The sequence below is a fragment of the Varroa destructor genome, unplaced genomic scaffold (assembly GCF_002443255.2).
Source record: "Varroa destructor unplaced genomic scaffold, Vdes_3.0 BEIS01000005.1, whole genome shotgun sequence".
Classification (NCBI taxonomy): Eukaryota; Metazoa; Arthropoda; class Arachnida; order Mesostigmata; family Varroidae; genus Varroa; species Varroa destructor.
In genome coordinates this window covers 8,228,624-8,243,556 of record NW_019211458.1, presented here as the reverse complement: position 1 = coordinate 8,243,556, position 14,933 = coordinate 8,228,624, and the positions used below count along the sequence as shown (strand labels likewise).

Sequence of the window (14,933 nt, the reverse complement as noted above, 5' to 3'; positions counted from 1 at the left end):
ATATATCATAAAGGTTAGAAAGAAAGCTAGCGCGCTTTCCTTTTTCGCTTGCTCTCCACTTATCGTTTTAAATCGCTTCTCCTGCTCCAATAGCGTGGGCAGAACATCTCAAATTTGCGCGCTTTGAATGAAAAAATACGCATTTTCGCCACTTTATTATGCATTGTGTACAGACCCCCTTGCTACCAAAACCGCCTGGGGTATTTCCTTAGGTACACTGATGATAAGAGCTCAATAGTGGTTTGCCAAACATGTGACCCAGCGGCTACTCTTGCTCTAATTAACCATCTGCGTTTGACGACGACCAGAGCATTTGTCGGTCGATAAACAACTTGGGAATTGGCCGATAGGCTGGAGCCACGATCGTCATTAATTACCTCAAGTTCTCTGGGTTACAAAAACTTACTTACCTTATGAGAAGTATGGTGTATGCGTCCGGGAATCGTAATGGATGGCTTTAGAAGAGAAGCCAAGACCCAGTGTCCAACAAGATTTCTAGCGAACAAAAAGTTATGTTTTGCATTTAGTATGACTGTGAGGGCCTGATCTTCCGGAAATTACTAAGCAGACGGTAGACTGGCATACTTATTTTATTAAGTTACATCGAGCCAATTGGACGATTAAAGAGAAATGACTTGAGAACCGAGATTAGGTGCCACACGTGACAAAAATCATTAAGATTGCCCTCGTGGGCTTCAAATGGGGGGTTTTGTTGCACCCTCCATATTCTCTGGAGACTACGTCGATGGGTTCTCACCTTTTCCGTTCTTTGGAGAACCACCTTCGTAACATTACCTTCGACGCAGATCAAAGACTCAAAACTTCGAGATAAAACTCGTTATGTTCTGGCAAGACGGCACGCATCATTTACTGAAAAGGTGAGTAACAATAAAGGGGGTATTTGATATGATAAGCTATTACCACAAGAACAAATAAACGTATTCTATTCAGTAAAAAAAGCGTAAACCTTTCTTTTCAACCTGATATATAGCTATATATATTCGACAGTAACCAAATAGTATGAACTGGTGAACCATCTTGCTGGATGGTCGTACAAAGGCTTATAAAACATGCAGACGAACTTCTTACTTTATGGTTCTCATTTCTAAACATTATGACACGACGTCCTTTTCACTTGACACAAGGTTCAGAGCACAAACAAAGGTTAAGTTATTGTCGCCAATGATGCGCAATATCGTTACCTACTTCGATCCATGTGGCATAGTTGATAAACGATATCAATGTATCGCATTATTTCTCTGTAAATTATATATGTAAGTCTTACTTCAACGATACTCGCAAATACGTTTTATCACCGATGCAGATATCCAGCTCATCGCCTTATTAATTATTTCCCCTAAAACCCCACTGAATTTGTTTTACTTCTACCGCTAAGAGGGGGTCTTCTTGCTGCTCTTATATTTATTCTCTTTTTATTTCCACAAATGGTGAATTCAGACTATTTAAATCATATCACCTATATCATGTAATATACAGATGTAAACCTATGGTAGAGTGAAGAACATCTAATTTCCGTAATGCTTTTATAATGAGATTAGAAAGAACACAAGCGTCGAACGATAATAGTGTAGTTCAAATATATCATACATCTAAGATGTTGAAGTAGATCATCTCGTTTCCGTACGCATTAGTTTATATCATCACAATGATGTTGTCCAAACAAAAACAGAAGGGTGCTTTCATAAACTCCCCTTGGAGCATCGTGTTTACAAACTAAAAGTACTCGTTTTGTTTCAATTGCCACAGACGTGTTGCCCAATCATTTTATACACATACTGTATCATAACAGGTTTCCGTTAGCCAAAACAGTACAGTATTGACATCAAGTCACGCATAGAATGGAAGCATTCGTCACTATAAAGGAACACTCTCCTCTCTATTGACTAATTATTGATTTATTTACAGGCGCAGATTCGGCACTCTGAAACGACACAATACAATGATTATGACGCTGCCTTCCCAATAAAGAATTTCATATATTGCAAATAAGCCACTCCAGGAATCCCTTAGGCTGAACTTCGTGGCTCTAGGCATACTTCCGGTAAACAAGAAGAAATATATGCTTGTGATGAACGTAAACATACATATTGCTCAGAAATCAACGCAGCAGGAGGGTTAGCGAATCTGTATGACGCTAAATTGAAATGGGGTTTGCCAACGTGTCCTGAAACCTTCTAAAATACTATAAAGCAATTAGCATGGCGTTTGAAACCTATGCTTCACCTACTGTTTGAAACATAAGCTTCACGAAGCTTATGTTCGCCACTTTTTTTTCGGAAAAGTTGGTTTGACTGTAGTGGATCAACTGAGCTCCTATTATGGCATGATCCGGCGGTTCTTCCCGAACGCCCATTTAGCTTTCTATGTTATTTGACGCCTGTTGCTGTAAAACTGCATGCATATGAGGTTAGACTTCATTGTGCCATTTTTAATATTGTGTCTAGGTGACAACCCATATGTACATATACGTATTCTAACTTTACACTACCGTTAAAGTCCATTTTAGACAGCCACTCCCAGCATAAGTCAAAGTGTGTTTATGTTTTACTCTTAGTATTGTTTTCGTCGTCCGCGGTCTCTTTCGGAAATCTGACTTTCTGTAGTGTATAAATGTACGGCTCGAATTTTTACATCCGCTACAACCGCTAAGCATCGCCTCACGTATTTCTCAAATTAGCAGGCTTTCTAAAATATCTAAAGCTACCCAATCCATCCATAGCTAGGATGAGAAAAACGTGTTCCTTGTAGCTTCGCTTGATGCCGTAAATGCGTCTAGCATTGTATCGCATGGTGTCTCCATAGAAGTAATATATTGCAGTATGATTTTTCGCCTGTCGTTTTACAATGAATCAAGTCTTATTAGAAGAATCCTTTTTTTAATTGACAGCTGGGCTCCTAAATGCGAACCGTTATGACAAAAACAAATGTTACACTGAACACATCCGTATAGGATAAGAGTGTAGTTCCTGTCGACGATATTTACGGAATATAATTACCATTCAGTGCGACTACATCTTCAACTCAGGAAAATATCCGTTCTTTAACTCGCAAATAAATTTATAATAATAACCGTGCATATGATTGTTGTATGGACGGAAAATTCCGGTGGAATTAAATATTGGACTGATAATAAGCTCAAGGTTACGAAAACTTAGGAATCGCCCAAAATGTACAAAAGGTGCAAAAAGGCCAACTATCGAAATTTATCTAAATGACTCATTTAGCAAGTGATATCTGCATTTAAAACTTAATTTTTTTAAGACCCAGATGTATTAAAAATAACTTTTCGGAACGTTTTGATGAATTCCCAAGCCTATCGGGTTTTCGATCGAAACTTGCCCAAGTTATTCAGAAACCGCTTGACAATCGGCAGCAACCTAGACCGCTAAATTCGGGGAAAGTTTACAGTCTTGGTGCGGGTTCGTTCCGCGTCAACGCATTCGATGATCAGCTGGCTTTTGATTAGCGTGATAGTGCTGTTTTGTTCCATAGAGAACTGCCTTTTCTTTGATGCCGCAAATAATGAGTATTCCCATCTCGAAATCTATCTTATATGTAAAAGTCCTACTTTTCTACGTCTAATCCAGCAAAAGTATGCTGTATTTCGTTTGCTTCGAAAATGAACCGGCTTATATTATACCTAGTAATAGTTACAATCGGCCATGCTATATATGTTTTTTTTACTCGCTAATGTTTCATAGCACGCCGAGCAGCTTAGTCAACCTAGGCCGAACAGTCGTTAGGCTGGGCGCATCAGCAAGGTTTCTTAGCTTGATACTTGAATAAAGACTGGACCTACGCTAGTCACTTGCTTAACTTACGCTTGAGGTTCCAGACTTGCATGTTTTGCCTTCTGATTGAGGGTTTTTGCAAATACGTACTTCTATGGTCCTAGTCTTGAACCTATGGTTGCATTCGTTATGTCTTGAAGTAAAACATTCTCCAATCACTGTATTGTATTATATCACAACTATTGGATCAAGAACTCCAGCGTAATGTCATTTAGACTATTATTGAATTACTAAGCTTTACTTCAGCGCAAGTTTTTTCGTCGGCTATGGCATTTTTACAGATCCAAGTTCAACGAACAAATAAACAGAATAGAATCTAACTTCAATCGCTGCAATTTTCTCTCAGAAGTGACTACAGGATGTTGCAACAGATGATCAACTGAATGCAGAAATTTTATACGTAGCGAATTTTCTAAACAAAGAAAATTGTCACGTTTGGCTCTTCACCATCTTCCATTAGTTGTATCAAAAATCACAAGGTACTGCAGTTAAAATCATGCCGACTTGTATGTTACCTGCAAATACGATGTAACTGTTCGTTACTTCATACCGATGTGAGCTTTGGGCTTCTGTGTGTGAAAATGGCTATATGATCTACATATCTATGCACACATAAGATTTTGGTAGCAGTAAGGAAAGATTGCTCTTCGTTTATATATACTCGTGTTCGTATCTTGGGGTGGCAACTCCCTCAGATGATCGCCGAAAATAAATATGATAAGAATGCGGAGCGATTAAGTGGGTTTCGTCTACGGGTCTTCCGGTTTTTCAGACGTTTGGTCCATTTACAACCAAAATGAAATTAATGCTGTCAAACTACCGTTACATAGTATAGCACCAAAAACAATAGGCGTATAAGGAATTAGCGATGGAATTGATATGAGCAATAGGGTACACGTTGGCTTGAGGTTGCCAGTAGTTCTCAGTCGGGACACAATCAAAAAGAAACGTAAGGGCTACTAATTTGCAGAATGCACGTTGGGTAATTTACATGAAAGACGAGATAATGTCGTGTAATAATGCCTTGGAAGAGCTGGAACATTCCTACTAGCTATACGGATCGCTCCTTCATCCTTTCTTTTCAATATCAACGCCGCAGAAACATTGACGAGCCGCTGGTGACTTGTTATGAGGGGTAAATTGTTATGGTGTTTTGTCAAAGGAACTTTTAAAGCAGATTCTAAGGGTTCTATTCATTACATCTAAATGAAATGTTACGTTCAATATTGTCCCTTTAATCTAAGGAAATTAAATTAAGCATTGACTATTTTGCCCTGTCGATTCAATTTACCCTTAACTTATCGACTTCTACTTCCTTTTTATCTATTTAAGTCTGTTTCCGCAACATTTATTTTTAAATGGTAAAAGCTAAAAAAAGGTACTGTCCTATTACGATAACGTTCTTTCTTTTGAATCTTTTTGAGAAACATATACTTTTGCAACTATTTCTCTAGACGCCTATGACTCGTTTCTGCTAAGCAAGACGATTCTCGTTCAGCTGGCAACAGCGAAGATATACTTGTGATCTATTTTTATGGATGTCATCAGGTGTCTTATCGTGAGTGGCAATACATCGGTCAGGATAATTTTTGATGTTGCTATGCCTTTTGACTGTTTTGATCACGACATGTTTATCAGTATCACATGGGATTTTTTAAACGGTGATTCTGTTTTCTAGTTCATTCCACGAGAGCAGCTACGACCCGCATCCCTTGACGAAAAGTCCGACTAAGGGTATACTTCTGAACCCAGTCGTCTTTCTGACATATATTAATCTTCTACTTGGGGCTGGTAATAGTTTCTCCTGTCATTACTGCCCGACAAGGTATCGATAAATCTTCGTTTGAATGGCAGCATATGTTCTACAGAATAATTTCCTGTATGGCATCAAGTCATCAATCAAAAACGTTTCGGTCAAGAATTTGTCATCTGTCTGCTTGACATATCCCTGATCCATAAAATTAAACTCTATTGTAGTATTTCGAGGAATGCATCCCAAGCAAGAAGTCTACTTATCAGATATCTCTGTTAAATCGTCATATGTATTTTTACGCAGATTGTATAAGGGTGAAGAAGGTTTAAGAAGACCGTGTACAGATTAGGGATCTTTTAGGTCTAGAAAGGATGGTTTATTGCAAATTCTGAATGACATGTATTAATTCCAACGGCATGCCCCTTTCGCCTTATTGGGCCTGTCTATTTATATTTGGTAAGTCAATACAAAACAAAACAAACATGACAAGCTAGTGACTCTCTACAAGGGTAAAATGTTTATCACATTGGGCATTAACGTCGCGTGTTAACGTCAGTATCAACAGCTCACAGCCAACTTGTTGCACAATTGTCTAATAAAGTATATTTAGAGTTTATTAATAATTAGTTGGTTGGTTTAGTAATTTTTATATGCTAGTAAAATGACTATAAGTGAGTTTTATAATAATGTTAACTTTGAATATGATGCCTAAGCATCTTCATGTTCGAACACAGTTTGTCTAACAGAATAGCACACGGTCTAGATAGATTTATCACTCTACGTATATCGAGAGTTTGTCATTGATTTTTTACGATCTCATGAGCCATTTGCACGAACGAGCACAATGTATGTTACTCACGTAAGTTGTCCTCTTAAGGGCAACAAGATGCTGCGGCGCAACGGCTCAACAATGCACGCTTGGAAAAACATGTTAAGTTTATTCTCATAAGCCAAATAAATCAAGTTTCAATCTGTTTGGACTGGTTTTTATTACAGCTACCAATCTGAGACGATTGAATTGGGCACCGATGGCGGTACTCATATGGTGTCACCAGCCTTTCTCCTCAAAGGGAGAGCAACAGCGGCGCGACTTCCCCTGGACCGATTGTTCCTTCCAATGGCTGTTGTCGATGTATCACATCATGTCGTAAGAGATCCGAACTATCAGCTGCGCATCGTCGACATAAAAAGGTAATATTTTAATGTAATGTGCACCTTATATAGTAAATAGGTAAAAAACATAGATCTATATAATTATTGTAAATAAAAAAACTCTGAGGGCTCGGTTTATTGGAAATTTGGTTCTACAAAAAGTACACACTTTCCGTGAATTACCCGATGTGAATATTTATCCTAACAAAAATTTAGATATAAACAATAGATCATAGAGGAGGTTAAGAACAGTTATATGGAAAAAATCAAGTACCTCATAGAATGAACGGGACACTATTTCTTTCATTGCACATGTTACAAATTAGGATTATGTAAGGTGAGCATTAGTTAACCCGATGAAGACTTTATGAGCTATAAAAAATTATGAGTCTGATTATTTTGTTAAAGAAAATTCAGAATGAGAATATTGCTAGATATGTTAGTTGTAAAGTACGACAGTTTAACAGAAATTTAAAAAGATTTTGGGGTAAACGAAAAAAACCAACCTGCCGTCAACAACGCTTTCAGACGGGCCAATAGACCGCCAACCTTTGCTTCAGTTGATACATACTTCAATATACGTACAATATACATCAAATCTGAAAGGGATACGGGCGCATTAATGTGTAATAAAAATAAGATCCCGTATTATTCAAGCAATATTTTTTAAAATAAGTACGGTATATATTATAGGTTCTTATATACCGCTGAGTCTCTTCGTCCTTCTGCTCCGCGTTGCCAATTACTATGCCAGGACTTGAAATTACGAACTTATTATGAATCAGAACTCGTTCTTATCGCAAAATGACGAGATATTTTCTGGAAAATATCTCGTCATTTGGCATATTCAAGTGTGCTTTGGATAATTTGTCCCCCTTGGCAATTCATTTTAATTGATTTCCTACTTTAATCATCTGATTAGGCTGTTGCTATTAGTATTTATTTCCTTTTACTGTTCCGGTAACGAAAGCCATTTAATAATACCTATTTTAGGTACGTATGCAGAGGCCTACCTCTACCTAAGTTGTTTTTTAGATCAGAAGTTTAATGCAGTTCTAGATTAATCCGTATATCTAGCCACCTAAAAATTCCATAGCGTGGCGCAAGTAGCGAGCATCGCCAGCCATACAATGGGAACGGTTCTTTCGTTCTTCAAGAAGCCATCTATGAAACCTTTTAACTTAGGTATAAAGCATTAATGGTCAGCGCCAATTTGAATATGACGGCCATATCAACTTAATATGTAAATGAATGGACGAAGTACAGTACACAACAATCGTATTCAAAGCCGATTTACAACCGGCAATGTTAACTAAACACATAAAAAAGGCGGGAACGTCTGCTAGGATAGCTGTGGCGCCACCATCGATGGCGACTGCTCGACTAGTAAACTTCTCGTGTGTTTAAAAATCAATAGCTTTTCCTGCCTATCATAAACTACTGAAAACACCCTTAAACTGGATATTTTATTAAAAAAAAAAAAAAAAAAAACATTTCGCGTAGCTTGACGATGCTCCAGTAATTAAACTATTTAAGATTATTGAATGCAGATGCCGAAGCTTTTTCTGCGCAACGATACAGATTCGTATTAGCACATATGCATCTGTGCTCATTGGCTAATATATTTGAAAATGAAGACAAGATCAGCTAGGATGTGAAATGTGCTTATGAATCGAATTCGTTCTTCGGTTGGCCACCCTGAAATTGAATGACCGAGCTCCATCGACTTCGTAGTATGTTCCATTTAGGTAGTCTGGCAGGCAGTAGTAGGCTGAAGTTGGTAAGAAGTTCGCATATTATGACTGCAAATACTATAAAGTTCCCCTAATGATTATACTAAGATTCGCATAGGAAAATGGGAGGAGGGTTTCTGATAACAGGCCTGGAAGTGAGATGAGCTCGAGTTTTAACGTGTTCCTAAGGTAGAATCAGAATTTTAGGTCGGTATAAATGTAGACAGCAGATCAATCACGGGCGATTCTAGATTTTCGCTCTAGGTACCTATTTAAATCGCTCTTACAGGTCCAGTCATGTTTATAAACCCTAATTTTGTGATGCGACTTTTCAAACTCTGTTTGGCGCGGAACATCGGTCGACTAAAGTACCTAATCAACTGTATTAGTGTTTATATTTCTATTGTTAACTTGGATTCGGTGTTAAATTTTTAAAGGCACATTGAAGTGTAAAATCACGCGTATTCTGCATAATTATAACATTATGATGACAGCTTTCCTAAATAAGCAACGGGGAAGAAGTCGTGCAGAACCATTCAATGACTTGATGAGGACATACTATTTTTGTCAATGTAAAACTACTGTATCAGTTTTAAACCCCGCAGTTAATGTCAGTTCCTTCAAGCGTATTTTTTCGAACAGCAAGAGAAATTTTTTAACGACTAAGGGAAATTCATTCAAACTCATTAGTATGAACAAGTCTTGAAAAACGTTTCAATTTGTATAATCAATATCAAGGTCTATCTTTCAGCACCTCCAGGGCGATTAAAGGTTACTTTAGCGTAATTTGAAAATATAGAAGAGATCAAAGGCAATGACAATAAGAGTTTAAATGGCGGTTGACGACCGACTTCTGTTCATTTGTTTTGTCCCTATAGTCTATGATGGACTTTTTCACCGTAGCTTCTCCTCGGCGGCACGTTTAAATGCTGATGACTTAGCCAAGCGCCTCCAATACAATATAGATTAAATATGAGTTATCAGTTTCACTGCGAAGAAGCTGTTTCACTGCGTAAGAAAGCTTACGCTTAAAATTCAGTTATGTATATTTCCTAAATTTAGGATCAACAGCATATTTTGAGCTATGCCCGACAAATGGTATAGGTAGTACCTTCGAAGACCGCATTAGGCCATCTATCCAGGTGCCACTTATGATCAGCATTCTTCCCTAAATTTTGTTCCTGTCGAAGGCTGTTACTTACTTATGGGCTCGCCTAATCTAACGCAGTTTGACGTGCAAGTGGGGCAGTACACTTAATGAATTAGAGGTTATGGATTGTCGATATAATGTGCATTTATATATACTGTCTGCGCACACTTAGCTTGGGTCAGCTTCATCTATTGTTTATAATTTCGAATGTTTTTCAATGAAATAAGTTATATTGACTTTTAGCTTTTGTGATGTTTTAGTCAGCCTTCCAACAAACACATACACAAACAAGTCAGTTTTTCTTCACAAACATATCTGGACTCGTATATATCAGTTAGATGCTGCAAACATATCTAATTCTCCAGATTGCGCTTTAAGAAGTACATCTAACTTCCCTTTTTTCTGTGTTTTGTTGTAGAAAAACTGATGAAACTGGACGGTACCTTCACTCGATAAAATATTTTAATATATCGCGGAGAGCGGAAATTGTAGAAACACGAATTAACGAAACGGGCCGTTTGCATAGCAGTCGATAAGCAGTGCAATGCTGATTACAAATACTAGTTAGAATATGATATTATTTCAACATATATATTTGGTTGCCCCAAGCTATTTAGTTAAAAAAGTAGATTTACTTCTAATCTAGCAGGCGGAAATTGATAGATATTTATATCAAGTTATTTACTGTATACGACTGTAAGCAGACGGAATGTAGTAAAAAAATAATAAAAATTGACAAAATTTCTGCTTCCCACAGGTGAGAGCGCTACCGGAAGATGCGCAAAAGACGGTGTAAATACTTTTTTTCGTCCGTTAATGATATACGGTCTAGAAGTTATTCGTATTTTTCAACTTGAACTTTGAACAATCTACCTGACAATTTTCCTGAAAACATTGTCCCGCATTCAGGAAGCAACATGTTCACCGTAAGGTTGCTTGGGACGCAGGCACCGAGATAGAGCAGCAGCAGCAGCGTTAGCATCATCTCTACCCCGTCACGATCCCAAAAAGTTCTCCTTGTTCCACAATTTGCAGAAATTCTCTCTATAGATGTGCACAGTAGATACCAATATGACCTACTGGAACAGGCGGCAAGTCTCAGATAATCCAATAATGCTAGACTTTAATATAAGAAGAGGGCGAGTACACAACAGGCCTATGTTACCCAATCGAATAAGACTAGACAGATTGTTATGGGCAAACTATTAATGAGTGCGAGCTGCTAACGGATGGAGCTTGCAAGTGAGGTACGTACACGCCCAGAATAGTTGCCATACTGCTTTGACCATAGACAGACACAGCTGATGGTGTTTGCTTCATACCTCCCTTAGCCACTGAGCATCTATGCGTGCGCCCACCGCCTACTCTCCGCGTTCTTTGTGCACTTGAACGACGTAACAGCAATGACGATCGTATCGTGCGCCTCGTCTGCGCACGCAATAAAACCTAGCGGGCGATATTTGACGTTGCATGAAACGAAAAATACCTCCGGTTCCATTTATGCACATTTTTTCTGCCCACATGCACACGGCACAGATAACAAGTTTGAATAGTGACAAAGCATTAGCCAAAGGTGCCTTGCATTTCTTAGTCGGAATGGTTCTTTGCGTTTCCCCTCTCACACTGTACTTATTTTATGGCGACAAGAGTGCAGGGCCAATTTGAGTATTAGCAAAATACAGAGGCGATTGCATTTGCTTTTCCTTTCATAGAGTAAAATGAGCGATCTCTTTATCCCTGTGATAGAGATCAGTCTCCCGAATTGGAACTTGGTGTCCTATCGTGAGAACGTGTGCCTAGAGACGTTCGCGACAGATCTAGTAAGCTTCCCTTTTCCATCTGCAGGAAATTGTTGCAAGATAATAAATGATGTAGTCTATGGATAAGGTAATTCTTGCCGCATCGTATTCTTTCTTTTTGTATCTGCCGTTATAAATGCGATATTTCTATTAGAGAGTAACAATGTCGCATTGCATAAGTTAACTATGGATGATTCACAATACAAGGTAACAATTAAACAGTAACTTTAATAGGGAAGCGATAAGTTAACTGATAAAAGTATGAGTTTGGCGTTATTATGCGATAAACTATTGTCGATCCCGAATTTGTTATTTTCACCTATTCGTTAATCGCATCATTTTAAGGATCTATATTGTCACCGTTTTAGCGCTTTTATCATGGCTGGATATCCAAACTACTGTTGCTCCTCTTCATTAACCTTATTATGGCTATCTCTTTTACCGAAAGTAACATCGCAATCTATGTAGTAGTAAAAGGTAAGCTTTTACAGGCTTCGCTTCATATCGAAAACTAATATACCGCGCTCATCCACAGCTTTGCGCATCTTTTGGAAAAAGACAGTAATCAAATTAAGCAGGAATAACTTCTATTTACCTGTTTTTTTGCACTTTCAGATGGGAAGACATGCATGGCAAACTACCCCAGGGCGGTCTTCTAATGGTCAACACTGGCTGGAGCAAAAGGTTCTGGGGAGATGCTTCAAAATATTTTGGAACGGATAAAAACTATCGAAAAGTATGTAATCGCGCGTTTATGTTTACCTGGTATACGAATCAAAATTTAGCTCAATAATTTTGTTGCCCTTAAGTGTTTACGGGGACGAAAAACTTGAAAGTAAGTACCAGTGGTGCGGATATGTTGCAGTATCTATAGAAAAAAACCTATTAAATATTACCATATTAATAAATATCGACAAGCACGCAGACCAGTTCTGTGCTTAGTCGTTTAGGTGCTCTAGATCGGGCGCGTCAAAGTGTTGGGGATATTGAGAGGTCATATCACAGTTTAGTGGCAAATAATACGTTAGAATTTTGCAAGGGAGATGCTGCAGGAACAGAAATTACGTGAACTGTAACTACGTAAGAAGATCTTTACACCGATAGCATACCTACTGAGAGATCCAAAAAAACTTCAAAGCGCTAAAATATGCAGCAATTGAATTAGTTGTAATATGAAAAAGTACCAGTTACTTTTTAACGTTATCATCGCGTACTATGCTACTAAGCGTTTTAGTCAATTAAATTTCGTTGGAAATTTTATATAAACAATGTTGTAGTTTGTGTATAGGCAGATTTTTCAAGACAACGTATTCATTTCATAACAGCTGGATGAGATTTCATTCATAAAATCACAAGATAGGTAGACTTGCAGGTAACTTTACGCCTTTAGTTTCACTGATCGGATGAAAAAAGTCGGCCTTTTGCCAACAGTTGCTTTCCTATAATGTTACAGCGGGGTAACGAAGTCAATGGTACATGCATAAACAATTTGAACTAGTGTAGTACAACGATTGTGAATGTTTCCACAGTTTTTTTCGCCACTCATAATTCTGCAGGTATATCCAGCGCTTCCAAACCATTCCGCATTTAGACATTTACGATATTGTCGTTCACCGTGATTTGTAAGACTTTTCTGTTCATTCATAACAGGGTAAAAGCATGAACTACCCGGGCATTCATCCCGAAGCTGCGCAGTGGCTCGTTAGTCAGCGGCGTCTATTTGCAGTAGGAATTGACACTCCAGCAGTGGATCACGGCCTTTCTAGAAAGTATGAGTCACAACAGATTCTCCTATCTGCGAACGTCTACCTGATTAACAACGTTGATCACGTATGGGCGCTACCTCCAGCGGGAGCGACAGCATTCGTTTTCCCTATGAAGATCAAACAAGCAGCCGTTGTCCCTATACGTCTCATGGCACTGAGCCCTTGACTCGTGACCTTACGCTTCGCTCGCTTGACGTCAACACTAATGGAACTGAACGTACATTGTGCTCACTATGGCACTATTAACATGCACAGTCCATTGCACAGAGTAACAATGCACAGATTTCATAAATTATTTCGATTGTTATCGAATTATCTATTTCGGAGTTTAACTAGTTTGTCAGAAATGCACTTTTATTATTACGCTTTGATACGGATCCTAAACATGCTAAACTTAAGCTTTCCTAAGTTGAATGCTCACCCCTTGCACACATAAACGATCAGTTTGCCGTGCTTACGTTATTGCTAGACATATATTTCTCTGTATTTAATCTATTTCTATTGGTATATTTCTTGGTGTGCGATAACGCCGAAATTTCGTGTCAGTTAGAGTAAGGGAATTTCAAAGATGACGTTTGCACTATTTTTTATCTCATCGTCGCCCAAGGTCTTCTTGTTGGAGTCGGCCAGGGCTCAGAATTAACTAACCGATGACCCAGGACAATAAGCGGCTGACGCTGAGGATTTTTCAAGGAAGCCTCGTGCAAGCCTTGACACACACTTGATTATTGTATGGCCATATTCAAAGTATATTGAAGTTGGTTTTTCGACTCCAACGCTATATAAACCGCAACAAGAATTTTAGTACGTTTTTGAATCTGGATTTAATTCTAATTTTCCCCGTAATGAAAGCTAAAGATCAAGTCGTGGAGACTGTAAATGTCTTCAGTAAGATTTCCTCCTCCGGACAAGGAGACTATTATGAAACGATAATCGATTCATTTCAGTACGCGGCACCGACTTCTCTTAAATGAATACAGTTTTCGACTGAGACACACTATAAACTACCATATAGCTAAATTTAACGCATCTTAAAATCGAGTTAAATTGGAGAAATTGCAAATGGCCCCGAAGATATTCAATTATAGACATACATGAAAGTTACACTTACTCCAAGAAACACCTATCCATAGCCGTGTGTTTTGGAACGGCTTGTTTCGGCAACGATTGGCAGTATGCTTCATATTTGCTTACGGACACGCATATAAAATGGATGGGTTTAATTACAGAAAGCTATTTGTGACAGCAACCAAATAGCGCTTGTACGTGTCAAATAATGGATCTTCTTAGATTGGATAGTGGATAACGTTTCAAGCGGGAGTGCAACGAACCCCCAAAAAAGAGCAGTATGCTCGACTTAACATGCAACAATCAGAATCTGAATGAAAAATACCTACATTTATCTACTATACCTTGTGTCGACTCGTAAAGAAGCTTTAAAAAGCATCAATGTACCAAACTGTCAATAAAATTCGTTATCTCGATTTTCCCAGTTATCTTCTTCTTCACCTAAATACTCGCTTCATTCTCATAAGGAGCTTCCTCGACGATTCTAAATAGTCACCTCCAATCATTACATAGTCCAATCCTACAACAGTTTTCGATAATTTCTTCTTTGACCAGGATTTTCAAGATTTTCATCTTTTTTTTTTTACAAGAAACCGTGTTTTCGGTAGCTCTTCACTATGATACTGTGTGCATTAATGCATTGCGGGTATCGTCTTTTTGCTGGTCAGCGATTTTTGGCTTCCAGAAATTGGTTCGCGCA

General features: G+C 38.3%; 1 protein-coding gene and 1 long non-coding RNA gene across 3 annotated transcripts in view; one reads left to right on the top strand and one right to left on the bottom strand.

Moving 5' to 3' along the window:
* Window positions 1-14,649, top strand: part of LOC111251510 (uncharacterized) — a 21,621-nt gene extending 6,972 nt beyond the window's left edge. Inside the window, exons 1-4 of one of the 2 annotated variants that reach the window (XM_022808151.2) lie at window positions 183-878; window positions 6,562-6,756; window positions 12,015-12,135; window positions 13,050-14,649. In XM_022808151.2, the coding sequence (XP_022663886.1) occupies window positions 841-878; window positions 6,562-6,756; window positions 12,015-12,135; window positions 13,050-13,331 (636 nt within the window). In that variant the 5' untranslated portion in view covers window positions 183-840 and the 3' untranslated portion in view covers window positions 13,332-14,649. Of the gene's footprint in view, window positions 1-182; window positions 879-6,561; window positions 6,757-12,014; window positions 12,136-13,049 lie in introns of those variants that run through there. The other variant, XM_022808150.2, reaches the window with a different exon arrangement.
* Window positions 6,608-7,499, bottom strand: LOC111251511 (uncharacterized). Its single transcript, XR_002673820.2, has 3 exons — window positions 7,423-7,499; window positions 7,224-7,316; window positions 6,608-6,733 (listed from the first exon to the last, which is right to left on the bottom strand). It is a non-coding gene; the product is annotated as an uncharacterized LOC111251511 (long non-coding RNA).
* Window positions 14,650-14,933: the final 284 nt, after the last annotated feature.